Raw genomic sequence first — 23,969 nt, 5'->3', positions numbered from 1 at the left:
TGCAGTGAGCCGAGATAGTGCCACTGCAGTCCAGCCTGGGCGAAAGAGCAAGACTCTGTCTCTAAAAAAAGAAAAAAAAAAAAAGAATTACAAACCTTATCATAAAATGTGCATGCAAGTATTGTCAGCATAGTGAAGGATTAAACAAAACTGATAGAGTGAGGGAATGGTATGTCCTAAATAAGTATGATTCTCTTAAAATCAAGAAGGAACTCTGAGAGGAGGGGCAGTTACTAGCCAGCATGATTCTCATTTATGCATCCCAAGAGGAGTGCCAAAGGTGAAACACAGAAACTTTGTATTTATTGCTTAAAAATGTTTTGTACCTAAATATGATATAATTTTATTTTTACTTACTAGACACGGACTCTGAATGAGTATAAGGTAGAAAATAGATTATCTCACTTATCTCGTAGTTTAACATAGTTATTTTATTTCCTAGATGCCTGAAATGTGCAGATGCCCCCTGTCAGAAGAGCTGTCCAACTAATCTTGATATTAAATCATTCATCACAAGTATTGCAAACAAGGTAAATTCATATTTAACTCTGCAAATGAAATAATAACAGTATTTGATCTTGTTCTCTATTATATGTGGGTACAACGTACAGCTTGTCTTAGCAAATCCAGTTAAAGCATTAAATATGACATCTATAGGCATTTAAAAATGTGGCACATTTATTAATTAAGCACTTCTAAGTTGCGATTTGTCATGAAAATCCAGGTTCATTGTTTTTTGTTTTGAAAATTATTTTGTGTTAAAATGAGTGATTTTTAAAATTCAAGACACTGAAAAGATTGATTTTAGTTTATGCTTGCTAAATACTAATAGACAGGAACTGTCATTGATCATCAAAACACATTTATGATTTGTGAAATATCTATGAAAGTGTGCTTCGATAGTAAGTCTAGCGCATAGAGATATCAAGGGAATAGACTTTTTTTAACTAAAATTCAGTTAATTTGTTTGACTCGAAATAATTCATAACGACTTATAGAGTTGTAGCAAAAAAAAATACACAACAAAAATTAGAAGAAAAGGCTTAAATGGGCATGAGTAGAACAAAAGGAATTTTGATCTTTAATTTTTTAAAAAATCAATGTAAGTCTAAGCCCAGTTTTCATTCACTAAGTGAATGGTTCATTGATTGAATAATTAATAGTACCTATTGTTTTTGTGAAGAGAGCATTGAGAGCTCTTGCCCAAGTGTCTAATCCTTTAAGGATGAGCAAAGGCTGAACAAAGTCTCCCATAAAGATACAGAGAATCCTTTCACAAGGTTTAACACTTATTTTCTAAAATGCTGTAAAGATACCTTAACTCCTAGTTCTTCAACAACTAGGTACCTTTTTACACATAAAGATTATTTCTTAATATTTCAAGTACTTAAAATAGATAATTTAGGAGAAAAATGATAAATACTTTTATATCAATTTAGGGTTTTGAAAGAATTTAAAAATTATTCCTGCATGGTCAGATTTAAATCTGCGTTGTCAGATTTATTAGGATTTGAAGTCTGGTTTGAATTTTTAGATAAACCACTTATTGTGAAACTGGGGATAATTACCTCCTTACTTTCACTTATGAAGGAAAGGTAGCATCTATCTTACAGAGTTGTAGTATAAACTGAATAATATTTTTATATGAAAATGTCCAATATAGTGATTACTCAACAATTTTTTATTTGGAATTATTAGTTTCCCTATTCATTCAGTACGGTAAATACTATAGAAGTGATTGCTGTTTTTGAAATAAATTGCTATTTATAAAATCACATTTTTTAATAAAGATCTCATCAGTAAAGGAGCGTCCAAAGTTTGAAGTCTAAAGTATTTTCACTAAAAATATATCTAAGTTAACACTCTTCATATCAAGCATGGGGAAATATGAGAATTATGATGGACTATCTTAGAAGATCCATGCTACCCCAATTTTTTCATAGATATTTCAGAACCAGTAGTTATTTTATGAGTACACACTTCGTTTATTCAAGGTCTACACAAATATATAGAAAAAAAGACAAAAGGGATTCTTAGAGAAGTTTACAAAATGTCTAAGCAAGATCACAGTCATCTCTATTTTTGGAAATCTACTTTCTGTTTCATTAATTTATTCATATTCTTTACCTAATGGAACATTGTGCTTAGACATCTATTTAAAAGATTTTTATATGAATATGAGATATTTGAAGATGATTAATTGAGAAGATAATATGTTGTCAAACTTCAAAAAAAAAAAACTCCCATAATTTTTTGTTGAAGGATTACTGTAGCAATCATAAAAGGTCAAAGGTTGTTCTTTAAAGCCTGCAGCTTTTTAGATATTTACCAGCTGTGTACAATGTAGGCTGTCCCACATTGCTTTGCCAGTGGACCTTAACGCAGGAGGGGGGTTCTTTCCAGGTTGAGAGGGTAATTGAATCGCCAGACTCAATGAGCCTTGCACCTCTTTGAGAAAAGGATGTCGCTTGTTTTGTATTGTGTTAGGCTTCTGTGATTCAGTGGAGTTTAGGCCAATACTTCCATTCTTTATTTTCTTACAAACTGGATTACAGCTCTGGTTTTGAAAGGTACACTCAATTCTATTGTCCCCCCCTCAGTCAGTTTTTCTCTGTTTGGTTTGTGCAGGCTGTTGTTTGCAATTGTATCTCTCAATTGGAAGTACACATTTCAGATTCATCAAACTGTGAATACTGGGTTATATTTCTTGATAGGTTTTCTTTTAAAAAACACTACTTTCTATGAGAATGCATGAGATCAGTCTATAAATATAGTGAAATAAATGACTGTTTTAAACAGTGTTCCTTGATTTCGTGATCCTGTATTTAAAACAATAGAGATATGTTCTCTTTAAAACTTTTGTATTAAAGTGTAAGCCATCGATTTTTCCATGATTTTGCATGTGTTTATAAAATCTGCATACTCAGATTGGTGTGGCTTTTGTGTATAGATAAATAAATGTATAATATATGTTACAGAAAAGCTGACTAAATTACACAATGTAAAAGAAAAGTTTTTTCTTTGTGATAGATCCTTATTAAAAGTAACTGGAAGTTAAAGGAACAACAAAATTGAAGTAGCAGAAATATTGATAATGTTTGCATTTATAAGAAAGTTACATTGATATGTGTGTGTTTGTATGTGTGTATGTATGTCTGTGTGTGTATATATATATGGTTGAGAGGGATATATATTGTATATATACTGTACACACACACACACACACACACACACATATTACAGCTGTTACAAAGCAGAAAAGCAGAAATGTAACCAATAGATTTGGTGCTTTCTGCTTTCCAGTTTGCCTTTCAGTTTCAATGGCTGAATGGTTTATACTCTTATCAAACAAAATATTGATCATATCCAGAATAACTTTGTAAAGCTTTGCTCAAATTCTGACTTCCTTGCTCAGTAACTAGTTGCTCCCCAATGCCTAGAAACAAATGTCCAAATACATAATCTATTATGTAAGTTGGTTGGGGTTTCTCCCACTATTATATTAAAGAAGTAAATAGAAGAAAAAATGTTAGAAAGTCCATAATTTATCACCCAGTAATTTTTTCAAATGTAAAGATTTAGATATATGCAACAAAAATTAGTGATAAGATTTCAGGTTTCCCTTGGTACACGAGGTCAGTTTCTTCATCTTTATTGTTGGATAATAAGTATTTACCCCTCTATCCATTTAAAGAGTATTGACTTATCTATCTGCCGTAAGATGGTGCTCAAGAGAACAAAGCTTTAAAACGAAACAAAACAAAACGTCTATCTCCTTTGACCAGCATGTCTCTAAAGTTATAGAATTACAGTTAGGAGGAATATTTTAGAAAATGTCCATAATAGACAAATATTTAGAAACAGAAAGTAGATAAGTGATTTCCTGGGACTCCGTTTGGAGAGTTGGGCAAAAATAGGTGAGGAGTATTTATAAAAGTGGGTAATGACTACTAGTGGTGATGGAGTATCTTTTTTGAGTGATTCAAAAATCAGTGTTCTAAATTAATTGGTGTACATATGCTATGTGAATTATATCTTAAAGCTCCACACACACACACACACACACAAATGCACACACACACCCCCACCTCTATCTCTGTTATATTCCTAGAGGATACACAAGCCATAATCCTGTAGAGCTGCTGAGTTGAGTATGCCATGTGATTTAAATAAGTAATTCTGAACTCATGTGCCAGTTTTCATTACAGATGACCTGCCAATTTTGGTGTATATATTATGGGTTGGTTTGTGTCATTTAGAATATCAATGTGAGTGGGTTTTGTGTCATAGAATAAGGTTTAATTCTAATTACCTCTTTCCATGTTACAAGATGTTCTGTGGATATTAATTCTCTCTTTTAAAATTTGATGAGAGTAGTATAATTGCTTTATTTAGTCAATATTGGATTAGCTTTATTCACATTTTTGTCAATTTTTTCAGTGCTGCAATTTCCATGTGGAAGCAGTTCTACTTGGAATAAATAAAATTTTATTCAGAAAGGGTTTTTTTTTTGTTGCCAGACTATCTTAATTTTTGTTTCTGAACTATTTTTATTTCCATTTTTTTACTTTTGAAAAGTTTTTTCACTAATTACAGAATTCAGGGTTGGCAATGATTATTATTATTTTTCCACCTCATAGCACTTAGCATTTTGGGGCCTTTTATCATACAATGCTACTATTGAAAAATGAATGGAAGTCTAATTATTGTTCATTTGAGGTTAATATGCCTTTGGGGTGCTGTTTTAAAGATCTTTTAGTTTTTGATGTTCAACAATTTTACCATGACTTATCTAAGTCCATATTTCTTTTTATTTGTCCTACTTATTTTTCTTTGGAATTATTGAAACTCGATTAATTTCTTTCATCATGTTGGGAAATATCTCACTGTCTCTCTTTATGAAGCTCTTATTAGACACATGTTAAATCTTTTTACTTTGTTCTCAATGACTCTTACATTTCATACGTTTGTCTTTTTATTTACAGTGTGGGGGTTTCCTTATAGATAATTTCCTTCAATTCTATTTTGAAGTTTACCAATAATTTCTTCACCAGTATCAAATATGCTGTTAAAATGGTCCATTGAGTTTTGAGCTACAATTATATCTTTCATTTCTAAGAGTTTTTTGTGCTTTTTTTCTAATCTGCCAGCTTTTTATTAATCTTTTCAAGACTTTTATTTTATTTATTTATTTATTTATTTATTTATTTATTTGAGACAGAGTCTTCCTCTGTTGCCCAGGCTGGAGTGCAGTGGCGCATTCTCAGCTCACTGAAAGCTCCGCCTCCTGGGTTCACGCCATTCTCCTGCCTCAGCCGCCCGAGTAGCTGGGACTACAGGCGCCCGCCACTACGCCTGGCTAGTGCGTAGTGGCGGGCGCCACTTTTTTTTTTTTTTGTATTTTTAATAGAGACAGAGTTTCACTGTGTTAGCTAAGATGCTTTCCAACTCCTGACCTCATGATCTGTCCGCCTTGGCCTCCCAAAGTGCTGGGATTACAGGAGTGAGCCACCGCGCCTGGCCGCCTTTTCTTTCTTAAAACGTAAAATATTCGTTTTCATATTCTGTCAATTTTACTATTAAAAGTCTCTGCGAGTCTGATGATACTGCCTGTTCTATCTGTTGCCTCCACTGAGTGCTTTGTGTTCCCTTGTACGTTCATTGAATTTTTATTATTTTTTTTTACTCTGCTCATTTGTGTTGATGCCTTATTGGAGGAAATTCTCTGAGAACCGTGAAGCATGCATGTTTCTTTACAAGGGATTTGTATTTGCTTCCCTCAGGCAGTGGCTTTACTGCCAGTCCTCTGGGACCACCTTCAACTAAATTCCTCACTTAATGTTTTTTTCCAGTCACCAAGATTGTGTGAATCAGGCCAAAAATACAAATTATAAATTTAATTTGCTAAGGACATTATTTTCCCTCCTTTTCTTGTGTACTCGTTTAAGACTGAAAAGTTTCTGTGCAATTCCAGGTGGGACCTAGGTGGGATTAATTTTAATTTCTCTTTCTGGTGATGTGGACTTACACAATCTTAGCTTTATGATTGAGTCTTCTGTTAGACTCAGACTTTAGGTGGGCCTTGGACTTTTTTTTCTAAAACCTATGTCCTCAGAGACCCTTAAAACAGAAGCCTTTGTTTACATGGTTTGGCAAATGCCTTTAAGATGATTCCCACTGATTTCTCCGGTCTACTTACTGCCTTGTTATTTTCAGTCCTTGGACATGCCTATTCATGACTTAAAAGCTATTTTCCTATAATTTTAATTTCTAATTAGAAGAGTCATAGCAGATAACTAGTTTTCAATATGCCCTGGAAAAGTGCAGTAGATATTGAAGAATGAGTGGATAGTCTAAACTGATGAAAAACCCAGAGATTTTGTAGGAAAATATAGGAGTAGCAATTGGGGAGATATATGGAAGAAAGAAACTTTAAAAAATAAAGACAAAAAAGATTTATTATATCAGATACTGATACTATAAAGCTACTGTAATCACAACAATGTAGTATTGGTGCAGGAATATACATTTCTCAAACAGATGAGAGTCTATAAATAGAACCAAGTAAATATGAGTATATAATATATAATAAGGAGGACATTTCAATTCAGTGGAAAATGAATTACTTCTTCAATAAGTAGATCTGGAATAATTTTGACTTTACTTTTAGACTCTTTCATAGGCTATCTCCTAGAATATTTTTCAGGTGGACTAAACTTCTACATATTAAAAGTACGTATTTAGGATAATTTTAATTACAAGCAGCTGTAAAATATAGGAGAGGAAATTTTACTACCTGCATTTTAAAAATATATTTTAAAATAAAAACTAACCACACTTGAAACCAAGTGAAAAATTATTTGCCATGCATGTTTCAGTCCAAGTGTTAACATCTTCGTTAATCAAAGAGCTCCTGAAAATTTATATGAGAAGGATAACTCAGTGCAGGCATAGGCAAAAATTTTACTATTATAGAAGTCATATAAGTGACTATTAATCATATTAAAGTTAGCCTACTTGCATATTAGTAAGATGTAAATGAAAAGATGAGATACCAGTTTTCTCTCATCAAATTGTTGAAGTTGAAAAGTAAACCCCTATGTTACTCAGCAGGAAGGAAAGAACTTTTATATGATGGGTGTATATTCGAGAATTAAAAATATATGTACTGTTTCACCAGCGTGCTTTATTAATTTGTTCTACCTAGAGAAATAAAGTAATTACAATGTGAAGGGACACATATACGAGTATATTATTTAAAGCAATTATAGCATTGTTTGAAGTAATAAAAAACTGGTGAAGACTTTAGTATCCACTCAATATATTAGGCTATATTTATATTATGGAAGGTTAAGAAGCAATTCTTAAAATTGCGTTTTATATTTATTGGTCTGAAAGGATATTTGTAGTAAGTGAGAAAGGACAAACTGCATAGTAATGTGAAAAGCATGACACTGCTTTTAGAAAAAAATTTAATCTGTATATAAACAAAAAAGGGGAGGATGTAATTTAACTTTAGTTTCTTCATTTGATTAGGGTTAGTGTAGGGTGAAGTTAGGTTTCTAACATTTTCCTTATAAATCTCTAAATTACTTTGCTTCTTATAATGAACATACGTTTTATAATAAAAATAATATATTAAAATTCAGTCATAATATTAAATAAAATAAAGCTGAGAGGTTTCACAATAGCACATGACAGACCCTATTCTAAGTTTTCATTGTGGTGTAAGGAGTGAGAGAAATATCAGGATTTTCTCCCCAAATTACTAAAATAGTTCCAAATATGTTTTTTGAATAATTAGTATACTAATGCCACCTTTATTGCCTATTTGATTCCATATTTATTTAGATCTATTTTCAAATCTTCTTTGTCTTACCTATCTATATGTAACAGGACCAAGCTGTTTTAATTTCTATGCTGTGTAGTATATTTTGTTATTAACTGAAAGCATCTCCTTGATATTACATTTATTTTCAAAGTATCCTAGCTTTTTTCTGCATGTAAAACTAGCTTTGTAAACTGAAAGAGTTCTACAGAATAAATGTTGAGCACCATGTTCAGACTATAATAAAATATTAATTTCTAATTATTAATGTAAATGTATGCCCACCTTGACTCATTCATTTATTACTAATGTTACTGTAGTTAATGTAACTATTAACTAAATTTTCCAGAATCCAGACTTTAATTTTAATAAATAACTTCCTAGTCTTGAATCTGACAAATTGTGGAATACTAAATTTACTAAAGACAAAGGACTGGGGTATTATTGTTAAAATATCACATCTTAATTAATGTATGGTGTGAAAAGGATAGATGGATATAACATTATTTATTGAGTCATTAATGCTTATATAAAATGTATCTTGCTTCTGTTTTGATACATATATACCTTCACAAGGTTACATTTTTACTTTTTTTTTTTTTTTTTTTTGAGACCGAGTCTTGCTCTGTCACCAGACTAGAGTGCAGTGGCACAATCTCGGCTCACTGCAACCTCCTCCTCCCGGGTTCAAGCCATTCTCCTGCCTCAGCCTCCCGAGTAGCTGAGACTGCAGGTGTGTGCCACCACGCCCAGCTAATTTTTTGTATTTTAGTAGAGACTTGGTTTCACCACGTTAGCTAGGATGGTCTCCATCTCCTGACCTCATGATCCACCTGCCTCGGCCTCCCAAAGTGCTGGGATTACAGCTCCTGGCTCATTTTTACTTTTAATCACAGCTGATACAATGTGTAATGGTCACTGATTTTATTCACTTTTGCTTTAATAGAGGAAGTTCAGATTTGAAAAGCCTGTTGCTCCAAGCAAATGTTAGTCAATTATAAGTTATAAAATGTAAAATAAACAACTATAAGTCTAAGAGTCATGTTAGTATAAATGAGAAAGGATTTTTATTATACATCTTAAGCCGATTTTATATGAAACAAGTAACATCATATTGTTTGTGGTTGTGTGTAGTATAGACAAATTTAAACATATGCTTTTGTAAATATTTGATAAAATTTAAATTATTTTTAAAAAACACTAATGATATAAAAACTAAATATATATAAATTAAATTGGAATCACAACTATTTTCTTTCACAATATTAAGACAAGGAAAAATCTGTATAAAGAAACACATAGGATACTAGTTTGGGTATTTTTAATATTAATAAGTAAAAGTCAATGTAACAGAATATAGACCAAAAGAAAATGTAATTGAACTAGGCATCTCATTGTATAGAAAAGACATTGGAAACCCAGCAAAGCTAGTGACACAGCTGCTTGATAGTATAATTAAATTTTCTAGATTTCTTTTTCAGTGTGCCTTTGTATTACACTATGCTATCGATATTAACAAAGTATGCAGATTATGAAATATTGTTAAAATATAAAAGGCTAGAACATTTGCTATCATGACCAAATTTTGTAAGTGCTATTAACATCCTGAATATTGAGTAAAAAGTATAATGTAATAGACTTCATGTTAAAGAAATTTGGGTTTAGTTTTTTTGAAAACTACTTTGAAAAATTAAATTATTATTATTATTATTATTATACTTTAAGTTTTAGGGTACATGTGCACAACGTGCAGGTTTGTTACATATGTATACATGTGCCATGTTGGTGTGCTGCACCCATTAACTCCTCATTTAGCATTAGGTATATCTCCTAATGCTATCCTTCCCCCCTCCCTCCACCCCACAACAGTCCCCGGTGTGTGATGTTCCCCTTCCTGTGTCCATGTGTTCTCATTGTTCAATTCCCACCTATGAGTGAGAACATGCGGTGTTTGATTTTTGTCCTTGCGATAGTTTGCTGAGAATGATGGTTTCCAGATTCATCCATGTCCCCACAAAGGACATGAACTCATCATTTTTTATGGCTGCATAGTATTCCACGGTGTGTATGTGCCACATTTTCTTAATCCAGTCTATTGTTGTTGGACATTTAGGTTGGTTCCAAGTCTTTGCTATTGTGAATAGTGCCGCAATAAACATACATATACAAAAGTATAGTAATAATAATAATAATAATTTAATTTTTCAAAGTAGTTTTCAAAAAAACTAAACCCAAATTTCTTTAACATGAAGTCTATTACATTATACTTTTTACTCAATATTCAAGATGTTAATAGCACTTACAAAATTTGGTCATGATAGCAAATGTTCTAGCCTTTTATATTTTAACAATATTTCATAATCTGCGTACTTTGTTAATATCGATAGCATAGTGTAATACAAAGGCACACTGAACAAGAAATCTAGAAAATTCAATTATACTATCAAGCAGCTGTGTCACTAGCTTTGCTGGGTTTCCAATGTCTTTTCTATACAATGAGATGCCTAGTTCAATTACAATAAATCATGACACATGTGCATGTGTCTTTATAGCAGCATAATTTATAATCCTTTGGGTATATACCCAGTAATGGGATGGCTGGGTCAAATGGTATTTCTAGTTCTAGATCCCTGAGGAATCGCCACACTGACTTCCACAATGGTTGAACTAGTTTACAGTCCCACCAACAGTGTAAAAGTGTTCCTATTTCTCCAACTCCTCTCCAGCACCTGTTGTTTCCTGACTTTTTAATGATGACCATTCTAACTGGTGTGAGATGGTATCTCATTGTAGTTTTGATTTGCATTTCTCTGATGGCCAGTGATGATGAGCATTTTTTCATGTGTTTTTTGGCTGTATAAATGTCTTCTTTTGAGAAATGTCCGTTCATATCCTTTGCCCACTTTTTGATGGGGTTATTTTTTTCTTGTAAATTTGTTTGAGTTCATTGTAGATTCTGGATATTAGCCCTTTGTCAGATGAGTAGGTTGCAAAAATTTTCTCCCATTCTGTAGGTTGCCTGTTCACTCCGATGGTGGTTTCTTTTGCTGTGTAGAAGCTCTTTAGTTTAATTAGATCCCATTTGTCAATTTTGGCTTTTGTTGCCATTGCTTTTGGTGTTTTAGACATGAAGTCCTTGCCCAAGCCTGTGTCCTGAATGGTATTGCCTAGGTTTTCTTCTAGGTTTTTTATGGTTTTAGGTCTCACATGTAAGTGTATTATTATATTCTACAGTGGACATAAAAAGGTTTTTCAAAAAGGCCTCCATTCTAAGTACATAATTTAAACCCATTAATAGCTTCAAAATATAATTAGTATCGATTCTAATTATTAGAATTATATTTTGAAGCTATTAATGGGTTTAAATTATGTACTTAGATTGGAGACTTTTTGAAAAACCTTTATATGTCCGCTGTAGAATATAATAACACACTGTACTACGCATCACAACAGTCTGTCAATTAAGGAATTGCTCATATTCTTGTCAATAAAGAGCAAACTCTCACAAAATAGTCTGAGTTTTTGTATAGAACAAATGGTGTGATATTAGAGTCTAGATTTAATGGCATAAATAAACATGTCTTTTGGCATGGCATAAATAATCATTAAAGAAAAAGTTTTCAGCATTTTATATGTAAGTTATATATGTTTGAATATATATATATTTCACATTAATATGAGATTCTTTGATTAATAATCTTCACCTTTCAATAATTTCTCAAACTTAAACATTCTCATTTGCTTGCAAGCTGTGTAATGTTCACAAATGAAATTGTAGAATTCTTTCAATGCCCAATGCTTTTTTTTCAACTCTAATGATGACTAGCTTTGACGTCTTTGTTTTTGTATTTGTATTAGTGTTTAGATGTAGAAAAGTATCCTATTTGAAGCAAATTATACAAACTCTACTACACACTAAATAAAAGAGTATTTTATATTTTTCTTTCTCTCTTCAAATTTCTTAATAACTTACTGGAAATGAAAAACTTAAGCCTCTAAATTTCTTATAAAATTTATTGCATTTATAATTATTTTCCCTGGATAAAGTGGGGCTTTTATAATTTTAGAACATATATTCATGTTATTTAATTTTAATTGACAATTCAAAAACTATAAAGCACTTTCTTATTTTTGCCTTTTATAGAGATGTTCATTTTCAATATTAAAAGATAAGTAGGCCAGGCGCAGAGACTAACACATGTAATACCCTCACTTTGGGAGGCCGAGGCGGCTGGATTACTTGTAGTCAGGAGTTCAAGACCAGCCTGGCCAACATGGAAAAATCCTGTCTCTACTAAAAAAATACAAAAATTAGCCAGGCGTGATGGTGCATGCCTATAGTCCCAGCTACTCGTGAGGCTGAGGCAGCAGAATTGCTTAAACCTGGGAGGTGGAGGCCACTGCACTCCAGCCTGGGTGACAGAGCCAGACTCTGTCTAAAAAGAAGATGGTAAGTAGTCATCAGTAGTTCAGTTTCTAGTATTATATACGTAGTTGACTACATGCTTACAGCCAAAAGGGGTTGATTAGACATGATCTCTGACCTTAATAAAACAAAAAATGAGACACGTCATAAAAATATAAGACTACCGCAAATATATATTAACAAACGCAATCATCAAAAGGCTGTTGTACAAAGTGCTTTCTGGCATTATGCTTCCAATTGGAAAAAAGCTGAAGTATTGATAAAGGTCTTTAAAAGAAATGTTATCTGAAAAGAATGGGTTTTGATACAGATGAAAGTTTTATTTCATTTAGCTGGAACAATATAGAGGCAACAATATTGATTCTTCATTCATATCTAGTGCTTACCAAAAGCACTCTCACATATTTGATGAATAAGGAATTGAATACATGTGCACACATAGACTAAGTTATTTTGACTAACTCATGGGGAAAATTGTAAGTTCTCAAGTTCATTAAATAGAGCAGGGAGGATAGATGCAGAAAATAGGAGTAATAGAAGTGACTTAAAATTTATATAGGTTCTATATAAAAAGTTATACCACCATTTATATGCCCCCATGTCGTTGATTTTTTATGGTTTGGTAGATTGGTGATTTTCTCTACATACATTTTGCTTCTTTCTTTCTGTATTTCTTATTCTACTTCCTAACATGGAATATTTATTTAATATTTATTTAGTAAATATTAAAATCTTAAACTCACAGTATTAACATTTAACAAAATCTTTTTAGGGACAAAAAGCCTAAAGGGGTAGAGTGGGAACCTAAGTTCAGTGAATCTATTGTATAGTACATAATGGAATAGGCATCTTATCCATGCAAAGTTAAAAAAAATACATAATATAAATATGCCTGACGAAGGAAGAATTTTGATCTTCATGTCTCAAGTGATGAAACCGAGGCTGAGAGATATGACATTTCCCCAGTCATATTGCTTGTGCATAGTATAAGCAGAATTCAAATTCAGTTGATGGCTTCAAAGCTTGTGTACGTGTGTGTGTGTGTGTGTGCGCGCGTGCTTGTATGTGCCTGTGTTTTTGTTCCAGTTAAATGTCTCAGGATCAATAAAAACTTTATCTTCTACAGGAATGATTATTAATTTCCTTACATGTATAGGCTTAAACGAGGCTCACTGAACTAAATGTATAGTTCTAAAAACGAATCATATTGTATAAAACTGTTCTAAAATGTAGTATATCTAAGATATGAAAAGAGAATTTTTCAGAATAAAACTAGTCAAACCTATTCTTCTGTCTCCATTTTTTTTTTTTCTACGAGAGTATCAGTACGATGAGGGCAGGAATTTTCATGTGTTCTGTTCACAATATATCTACATTCTTCTTTGCCAAATATCTGAGGACCCACAGGTTGTTCATTGAGGGATGGTGACAGCTTGACAGAGTGTTCTGTGTGCATGTACTTTCTGTCTGTGGTGCTAGAGACATTTTCTATTCAATTAATGTACATCAGTACATTCACCATTACAGCTTGAGCCAGAAATAAAAGTAATGTTAATTCACCCTTCTCACACATGCAAACTTCTTGAAGTTTAGCCCAAGTAGTTTTTTAAATGCAGCAGATTGGAGTTTATCTTGGAAGGGTGCTTCCATCTGTGAAAACTGTCATTGGAAGAAGGAAGAACACTTTAAAATAAATCCACCAGCTGTATTGATAATCTTGTAGTGATATGAAGACTTGAATATGATAGGACTATTTGTTAAATTAGTTATACCATATGACAGGGTAGCGGCTTGCGAGTTTTCCATTTCTTGATAATGACTTTGGAAATCATTAAATTGTGGAGGAATGACACTAATGCAGTTTCATGCTGTAATTTTAAAATAAAAAGCAAAGTATAGAAGTTAAATTATTTTAAAATTAACTCACCTAAATGTCATATGTTGTGCCTATGGAAATGCTTTAAATACCCCAAGGACTAATAGAAAATTCAACATCTGCAAATTGTGGGTAAATTAGTGGGCCAAAGAACATTCAGTGCCTAATGTGTTGATTTGAAAACCACAAACATTTCAAATATTATTTTTGTCTTTAGATTTTTGTTAGAAGAAGGATTGAAAGTCCTAATGTTTTGTACATAAAATATCTCTATGCACAAAAAAATCAGATATGTATTTTGTATCCCTCCTGACATAGCCCTGTACATTTTTTCCTCACATGATGGAACACTGAAATGCTTGTGACTGATTGAATAACATGAACCAGTTGAAGTAGTGTGTATTTTCTAGAAGGAGACTGCCGGGTTGTCTATAAAGTACCCTTCTAAATTTAAATTTTCTAGCCTTTACTTTTAAAAAGAATGAAGAGCTCACAGAATAGAAATCAAACCTCTTATGTAGAAGGAGGACTCAAGAAATCTTCCCACTTGCTATGAGAGAAAAAATTGATATTGATCTTGACATTCTCTGTGGGAAGAATTGAGGAGGTGTTCCCCTTCTAATAGGTTTCTGAGTGTCTTTGGCTCTGAGTACTAAGATCCCTAAACAATGGAGTTATCTACCATTTCTTCAAAGTTATTTGTAATAGATACATTGCAAAGGTGACCTCTGAATCATTGCTTAATATTGGTTCAACCCATTTTCAAAATCATGCTTCTTTATTCTATGAAACATGCCTATGCTTTCCTCTTTCTAGGCATCTTTGTTTAACCTCTCTCAGGCTCCCTACCTTTCCCCTTCCTTTCTGAGAATTTCCACATCATCTATTCAGTATTTTTCTTAGTTTCTTAATACTGGAACCCTTCTATTAAAAAGCTTTAATTAAATACTAATCCCTCAGCTTGCCAGTCAGAATCCTCCATAATTTGGTTCATGCATATTTTTCAAATATATCTTCTAATAATCTTTCCCAAGTGAATGAATTACCTCAGCCAAATTGCCAAGTCATTACACCAAGCCCTATTGTGAACTTTCTTGAATATTTACTCATATCAATCAAGAATGATGTGGCTATGATTCTCTCTTGTCTTAGACAAGTCACAACCAGAATCATTTTTACTGTTACCCATTTAAAGCTGATGCTGGACACCTTAACCTGAAATGACTTCTTACTCTGATGCTAAAGCATCTTGATATCAGGAAGCATATACTTGTTTTTTCAAAAAAATAAACATACACATAACCCTTTATATTTAGAAGACATTCAATAAATTCTTACTAACTTAAAACAATTTTTTAACCTCCTACAAATTTTATTTTGGTGAAAGGGTTACACTTAGAGTCATGAGAGTGTTAAGAATTATTAGACAATTTCATGGCAGTAGTAGATCAGGCACTCATAGTTTGACAGCTATAGAAAAATCATGAGCCATAAGTATAACTTTAAATATTTTATTTGTTGAAATTTTTCAAACGTGTCTCTTTTTCTTCTTGTGATATCATTTTATGTGCAATCTTTAAACCAATTTGGGGCCCATGAAACAATCAATATTCTTGTGGAAAGATACTTAAGTGTTTAATTGGATTATGTTTTTTTTCTCTGCTTCTTTACCCCAAGTATCCTTAAAAGTGGTCGACCAATTGCAGATCACATTTTTTTTGCATGATACTGTTTTTATATTACAAGGAAACTTCTAATTATACAATGGGAATTTTGAGTCATGGAGTCAGTCAACAAATATTTGTTAATGAATCACGTCAAGTGTTTCTGCGATGTCATGTAGGAGGAGGAAAGAATACTGACAGTGACTTTGAGATTATTTCTAACAGTGATGACCTGCTCAGTTGCTCTTACTAAGTGAAGAGATCAGTGGGCTTCAGCAGGAACTAAGTATGTTTGCTTAGGAATAGACTGATTAATTCTAAGTTAGTAATTGCTCATTTTCATTATTATTAAGTGAAATTATCCAAAACCAGAAAGTAAGGTCAAGGAAATGACTGTCTTTTTATTATCATACTAAAGTATTGTTTAAATACAAGGGAACAACTAAGTACTATTTAGTTTTCTAGGAGAAAGAAACATTGGCTCACTTCTGTGTTTATTCTTAAAAATTCAACCTATGAATGTACATGTTAACTAGTAGATTTACTTCAAGTAGAGATGCAATTTCTATTCAGAAGAAAAATGACTCCAAAAGTTATGTTTTATTGCCCTACAGGTCATTGCCCAGTTTTGTGTATAATCTGGCTATTTTATGCAATTATTCCTTTATTAAATTGAGTATATGATTCCCACTCCTTTAAATGCATGCTTTAAAACATAACAGCTTTTATTAGATATTTTCGCTTCCCATTTATTTGTTCATGTAAGTGAAGTTGACAATTCACTGATGTCTAGTACATTTGCAGTTTCAACCATCACCAAAGTCAATTTGAGAACAATTTTATCACCCCTAAAAACAACCTCCATACTTATTAGCAGTTATTGTCCATTCCCTCTCAGACCCCCACATATATGATTTACTTTTAGTTCATTTTTGTGTTTGGTGTGAGATAGGGTCAAACTTCATTCTTTTGCATGTGGATATTCAGATATTCCAGCATTGAAATGAATATTCTTTCCAATTGAATTGTCTTAGAACCATTTTCAAAAATTAATTGAACATAAATGTGAAAGCTTTTATCTGGACTCATATTTATATCACATTGATCTACATGTTTATCCTCATGTCAGTACCACACTATCTTGGTTATGTTAGCTTTGCAGTAACTTTTGAAATCAGGAAGTGTTAGTCCTCTAGCTTCATTCTTATTTTTCATTTTAGCTATTCTGGATCCTTTGGATTTTCCTATGAATTTTGGGATCAGCTTGTCAATTTTGGCAAAATCAGCTGGGATTTTAGTAGAGATTGTATTGAAATTTTAGATAAATTTGGATAGTATCATCATCCCAATAATTAGTCTTTTGGCCCATGATCATGGGATGTATTTTCATTTGTTTAGGTATTATTTAGTTCCTTTCAACAACTTTCTGTAGTTTTCAGAGTATAAATTTGAACTTTCTACGGTTTTTAATACATATAGTTCTGAATAATTTATTTTGTTTGTTGCTCTTGTAAATGGAATTATTGTCTTGATTTTATTTTTCGTTTGTTCATTACTAACATATTGAAATACCATTAATTTGCATTTTAATCTTGAATCCTGTAAGTTTGCTGTACTTTTATTACTTCTCATAGTATTTTAGTGGATTAGTTAGGGTTTGTATATACAAGATCATTTTACATGGAAATAGAAATAGTTTTTCCCTTTCCAATCTGGATAACTTATCTCTCTCTCTCTCTCTCTCTCTCTCTCTCGACCAATCTCTCTCTCTCTCTTTCCCTCCATCCCTCTCTCTCTCCCTCTCTCTCTCTCCTTCTCTATCTCTATCCCTCCCCACTGTCACTTCCTCCTTCCTTTTATGCCTAATTATCTAGCAAAAATTTCAACTGCTATGGTGAATAGAAGTTGTAAAATTTAGTGTGATGGCTGATTTTATGTGTCCGATGGATTGAAACTTTGTGTGCCCAAGTATTTGGTTAAATTTTATCCTGAATGTTTCTGTGAGAGTGTTTTTGAATTAGATTGACATTTAAATCAGTAAGGTTAGTAAAGCAGACAGCCCTCCCAAGTGTAGGTGAGCCTCATCTAATCAGTTAAAGGACTGAATAAAACAAAAAGGCTAGCTCTACCCTGAAAAATACATAATTCTTCCTGTCTGACTACCTTTGAAATGGAACATTGGCTTTCTCCCCTACTCTTGGACTAGAACTAAAACTAAAACTTAACTGGTTCTCAGGCCTTCCAAGTGAGACTTGAACTAAAACATTGGCTCTTCTGTGTCTCCAGCTGGCAGACTCAAATTGCAGATCTTGGAAATTTGCAGGTTCCTAATTGTGTACCAGTTTCCTATAATAAATCTCATATGTATATACACACACACACACACATACACACACACACATACACACACATATATATGTATACACACACACAAACACACACCCCACATACATCCTATTCGTTCTGTGTCTCTGGAGAACTTTGACTCCTTGATTAATGCAGTGAACATTCTTTTCTTGATATTGGAGGAAAGCATTCAGTTTTCACCATAAAGTGAGATGTTAACTGTAGGTTTTTGTAGAGGCCTTTTATTAAGGTGTTGAAGTTTCTTTCTGTTTGTAGTTTGTTGAGAGCTTTTGTCATGAGGGATGTTGAATTTCTCAAGTGCCTTTTCTGAGTCTTTTAATATGATTGTGTGATTTTTTTGTCTTTTATTCTACCGATACAGTATATATTTTGACATAAACCAACCTTGCATTCCTGAGATAAATCCCTCTTGTATGTTCTAGAAGTATTTGTCAGAAATTAGCATAAATTGTTATTATATGTTTTATACAATTCACTGATTAAGCCATGGCAGCCTCAAATGCCCTTGACTCAGATTTTACTATCTTTATTCTGTGTTTGTTAATGAGGTAAATATAATCTTTCACACATTTTTCTTCTCTGTGTGTAAGATATTTCTGTGTTAACTTTTGGATATTATACTTTGACAGCTTAATGATTTATTATTAACCTGTTTTAGACACTACCGAAGACTCTGACAAACACAATGGTAAATTTGATCAAATTTGGGGGAAGAAACAGATCCTCATCTCTTGATTAAAAGAAATAGACTTTTAACTTATTAAGCTTTTCATTGAACTGATGGAAAGACCACAACTAAAAGAACTATGTAATAAAAACTACTTAATATAAAGTGTAATGAATCTAATGGACTAGCTATATGTCCTCCAGCTTATATTGAAAAGAACTTTTGTGTCTGTGTATGCATGTGCGTGTGTGTGTTTACATCAAGTTATGGACCGTAGCTGAATAAGATCACTGTAACTAGATTCTATAATCTATTGAGCCATAAACAGTATACTTTAGTATGAATCCTGCCTCTGCCACTTATCTGCTTTATGATCCTTTGCTAATTATTGACCCTTTATATTTCAATTTTATTGCTTGTGAATTTAATTTCATACCACATTCTTACTATATATTCAGAAAATATATGTAGAAGAACTATTCTTATATGGCAGACGTAACTGTTCATTGCTGAAGGGACACTGAACAAGACAAATACTGTTAAACCACCACGAATGCTGTGAAAGCTGTGCATTAGCTTTTATTTTAAAATGTTTATTTAGTTCTAAAATGTCAGTTTGATTCTTTTTAAACAGATTCCAGTATTCTGGTGCTATTATTAATTGTTTCTTTTTTTGTCTTTTCTTTTCCTGAATTTTCATCAAGGTTATTTTTAAAAGTCTTTTTTTCTGACTTAAATTTCTGGATTATCTAGGAGTTTGCTTATTTTATTTATTGTTTTCTTATTACTATCAGGCATTTGGTCCTGTCTCTTCTTGCATCTAGGAATTTTTGATCGATCAATGGACATCCTATATAGTGAGAGATGATAACAGTAAATAAAATAATTGGTGCTAAGAGTAAATAAAAGTCTTTTGAAGTGCTGGAGATATGTTAAAGGGTCAATAAATAGTAAATGTCATTGTTACTTTTTGTTATCATCAGTATTCTGTAATCACCAGGAATTTGTACTTATGTCTGAGGCTTTTCATGGAAGCAATGTCTGTGCTTTCAAAGACCTTCAAAATTATTATAAATAAAAGCCAAAGGAAAAATAAATGCAATATGTTTATATTATTAAGTGCATTCTATCAGCTCTATTCTTAAAATGTATTTTAGAGCAGTTTTAGATTTATGGAAAAATTGTGACAGTAGTACAGAGAGTTTCCACATGCACTCATAATTACCCCTGTTATTAACACCCTACATTAGTATGATATATTTGTTGCAATTAATGAAATAATATTGATACATGATTATTAGCTAAAGTCCCTAGTTTATTCACATTTTCTTAATTTTTACATTTTTTTCTGTTCCAGGATATCATAAAAATCACCACAATACATTTACTTGTCATGTGTCCTTAGGCTTCTCTTGTCTATTAAAATTTGCCAGACTTTTCTTGTTTTTGATGTACTTGATAGTTTTCAGGAGTACTGGTCAGATGCAATTCTTCCTTTTGATTAGAGGAAAACATTCTCCCAGATATTCAGCTTATTATTCATTCTTTTTTCAGGAAATAATATGTTCCAAAAATAATGAAAGCTCTGGCTGCTTTTAATTTAGTTAAATGGAGGATAACCTGAGTACAACCATTTTTTGTTGTTTTAAAGTTTAGGTTTTGAGTTTGTTCAGACAATGCCATCTAATTTTCATTTGTTAAAAAGTGAAATGAATAATTTTTGACAAGATATAGTTAGATGACTTGTAAATGAAAACTATTTACAGAACATTTATTATATTTTAAACTTCAGTTTTCCAAAATTGATTAGTTACTCATTTATCAGCATACTGTGCATTGAATATTCCTATGTGTCAAATACTCTGCTAAGTTTTAATTGATGGTTCCTGATAGTAGTATTGAAACCTATGCATCTTATACACATTATTATCTTCAATCTGATTACCTAGTAGAAGAAATAATGTTTGTCATAATTTGGCTGTTTACAGTATATTTTTAAGTAGTAAAATTTTATTTTGTATTAATTTTGCAGAACTATTATGGAGCTGCTAAGATGATTTTTTCTGACAACCCACTTGGTCTGACTTGTGGAATGGTATGTCCAACCTCTGATCTTTGTGTAGGTGGATGCAATTTATATGCCACTGAAGAGGGACCCATTAATATTGGTGGATTGCAGCAATTTGCTACTGAGGTATGTATGATATACACGACATCCCCCCACTACCATCACCATGCAAAAATATCTTAAAATAACTTTAATCCTTGGTGCTCTGTTGATACCCAACATTTTTAGTGTGACACACAGCTCAAGTATGTTTTGTACAACAAACTTTATTTTTATTTAGCAGCTTGGCTACAAAAATGAAGTTTATAAAACCATATGTCAAATTAGTTGCAATCCCAGCAGGTTATTAAAATACTTTGACTGAAATTCTATAAATTAGAAGATCCAAAAATAGAACTTATTCATTAACTTTATATGGAAGTATGGCAAGGAGACCCTCTTACGAAAAGACTATCTTCCTTAACGGATTATTTTCCCTGAAACTCCCCTTAATCTTTAAAGCTTAAAATACAGCATATTTCATTGTATTCTTTGAGTAATAAAGGTTAGAGAATTTTCAAAAACCCTGAAACTGAGTAATGTTATTTAACCACATTAATAATGTCATTAGATTTTGTGAACTTATAGATTGGATATAGTCTTTTATTTGGGTAAAAAATGTATAATGAAATAAAATGAAAGCACTTTTTTTTCCTATTTATCCCATAGACTTTGATCCTGGCTTTCTCTTTAATGAATCAGTTGTAAAAACTTTGATTCTCCAGACACTCTTGGGCTCTCTGAGGTCTCCTATTTGGAGTCAACAAGCAGGTTAATTCCCATGTATCATTTAAATGATCAGCTTATATGAAGGGTATAGTAAGATTTTATAATCTTTGGGGACTAGTTGGCTAGAAGGTCAAATTAAAGTGCCTGTCAACACTAGATTTTTAGTTAATGACTTACCAATCTCGTTTTGTCAACGTAAACACAATGTGTTCTTTCATTTTAGGACCCTTCCCATAATATTCCTCAAGCTTAAGTCTCACTTTGCTTTTAGTAATAAATCAGGGTTATTCCCTTCCTGCTTTCTGACAGGTTAATTCTAAAGAAGAGCTCCTGGGAATAAGAAAATAGAAACAATTCAAGGTTGTGGATTGTTGCAATAAATTCTGGGATTTAATTTCTTTTCTTACCAAATTCAAAATTGCATTAGGCTTACCTGACCAGCACGAAGTATGATCTTTACTGCCTGTGAAAATCCTTAGTTGATGGAGAAGATTCACTTGAATTCCTCCTCACCTTTCTTTGGGGACCCATTGCCTCTTCATTAAACCAGGGCAAGCTTTCACAGATGCACTCACATACTGTGTATATCAACTAACACAGCATTTTAAAACAAAATGAATTAAAATGATATCATTAGTTAGTAATTGATCTGGTCATGAGAGGTGTGTGTGTGTGTGTGTGTGTGTGTGTGTGTGTGTGAGAGAGAGAGAGAGAGAGAGAGAAATACATTATTCCTCTGGAAACTCTCACATGGTTTTAATTCTTTTCTCTGGGAACACTATCCCTCTGGGAACTCTTACTTGGTTCTACCACTCCATTCCCAGAGCAGAATCTATTTAAGACAAGAGACATGTGCCTTCAGAACAGAATTTATTAGAAACTCACTAAAATTTGAGAGTGGTCACACTTAGGTCTTGCCATAAGTATCACCTAATGAAGAGTTATGCATAGATTAGGACTGCAGTAGATGCATTTTAAGTGAATCAAGGAATTTAGAAAAGGAATGTATCTGCCTATTTCATTCCAATTATAGTTTGTATAACTGTGATTTCAATATCAAATTATAAATTAAAAATGTCCTTGTGGGAACTACTGAGAAAAGCTTTTTGTCCTTTTTTTTTTGGGGGTTGGCCGATTATGGTGCCTGATTTTAGAAAGTCCTGTATTCCCTAGGTCAGTGTGTGGTTTACTTAAATTTGCCCAGCTGTCAAAGTTGTTAGGAAGTTAAAAAAACAACAACACGAGTAACTACTTTTTCACTGATATTCATGGAAAAAAGTACAAAGTGCAAAATGTTATTCTTTCAAACTACTAAACTATTGACATGAGTATTTAAGTTGAAGTGCAATATGATGCAAATAATTTTATGTTTTGATTGTTTGATAAAACAATGATTGTTTTTTGACCTTTAAAGAAATACAAATCTATTTTTTCAACCAAATTAAGCAAAGGTTAGGAAAGCAGATTACAATAGTATGGTATTTTTCAAAATTGTTTTTCCTGTGACTTACACGTGATTTTTAAAATACCAACTCAGTAGTCTGCCATTATTGGTTAGGTACATACCTTATTCTTCTCCAGTTTAACATGAGCGTGTGATTTGGAGGGACCGTAGTGGAAAAGGAATAAATCACATGATGCATAGCCTTACGTAGAATCAGGAGGCCAGCTGCTTTTTTTTTTTTTTTTTTTTGTGGGGTTGGGGGTGGATCTTGTGTTGTCATTCCTATTCAATCTTTTGCTGTTTCCACATTTGTGGTGTGAACAAGCAACCTTCCTTCACACACTGGTGTGTTCATGTAGTAAACAGGCTACTGGGGTGATTGTGACTCACTCTAGGAGGCACTTTTTTTCCCTAGTAATATTTTAATCCTATCATAACATTGTTTCAATAAAATAACTGGGAAATAATAGTTTGGTTTAGATTTTATCAGTCACATGATGGTTTTTGAATTTCTCTGCACAAATATAACCCTTGAAAATTTTATTTTGAAAATTATTTGTGTATTTATTGGAATTTTGAAAGAATTATATATTATTTACATTTAATAGACCACCTAGACTCTCACTGCCTCTGAAATTTAATTAATGAATTGTTGGAAAAGCAGAAGGAAATGAGAATGCATCTTTTTACCCATTGCCTAAAGTTGGAAAAAAATGATTTTACATAGAAAATTAGCTGCATGTCAAATCAGTTCTCTTCTACTGATTAAAAAGTTATGGAGGCAATCTAGAAATATTAAAATTAAAAAAACCCAGTCTTCCAGAATTTGTGTGTCAAAATGAATGAGAGCTGGAAAATTTA

The 23,969-nt window shown here is 32.4% G+C and overlaps 1 protein-coding gene across 3 annotated transcripts in view; it reads left to right on the top strand.

The window, feature by feature from the left end:
• The window catches only part of DPYD (dihydropyrimidine dehydrogenase), an 858,879-nt gene that overhangs the window by 198,611 nt on the left and 636,299 nt on the right, over positions 1-23,969 (top strand). For 2 of the 3 annotated variants that reach the window (XM_063624340.1, XM_063624342.1), the window contains exons 4-5: positions 443-530; positions 20,861-21,022. In XM_063624340.1, the coding sequence (XP_063480410.1) occupies positions 443-530; positions 20,861-21,022 (250 nt within the window). Of the gene's footprint in view, positions 1-442; positions 531-20,860; positions 21,023-21,604; positions 22,761-23,969 lie in introns of those variants that run through there. The other variant, XM_063624343.1, reaches the window with a different exon arrangement.

This window comes from Symphalangus syndactylus, chromosome 12 (assembly GCF_028878055.3).
Source record: "Symphalangus syndactylus isolate Jambi chromosome 12, NHGRI_mSymSyn1-v2.1_pri, whole genome shotgun sequence".
Lineage (NCBI taxonomy): Eukaryota > Metazoa > Chordata > Mammalia > Primates > Hylobatidae > Symphalangus > Symphalangus syndactylus.
This window is presented reverse-complemented; position numbering and strand designations above follow the sequence as displayed.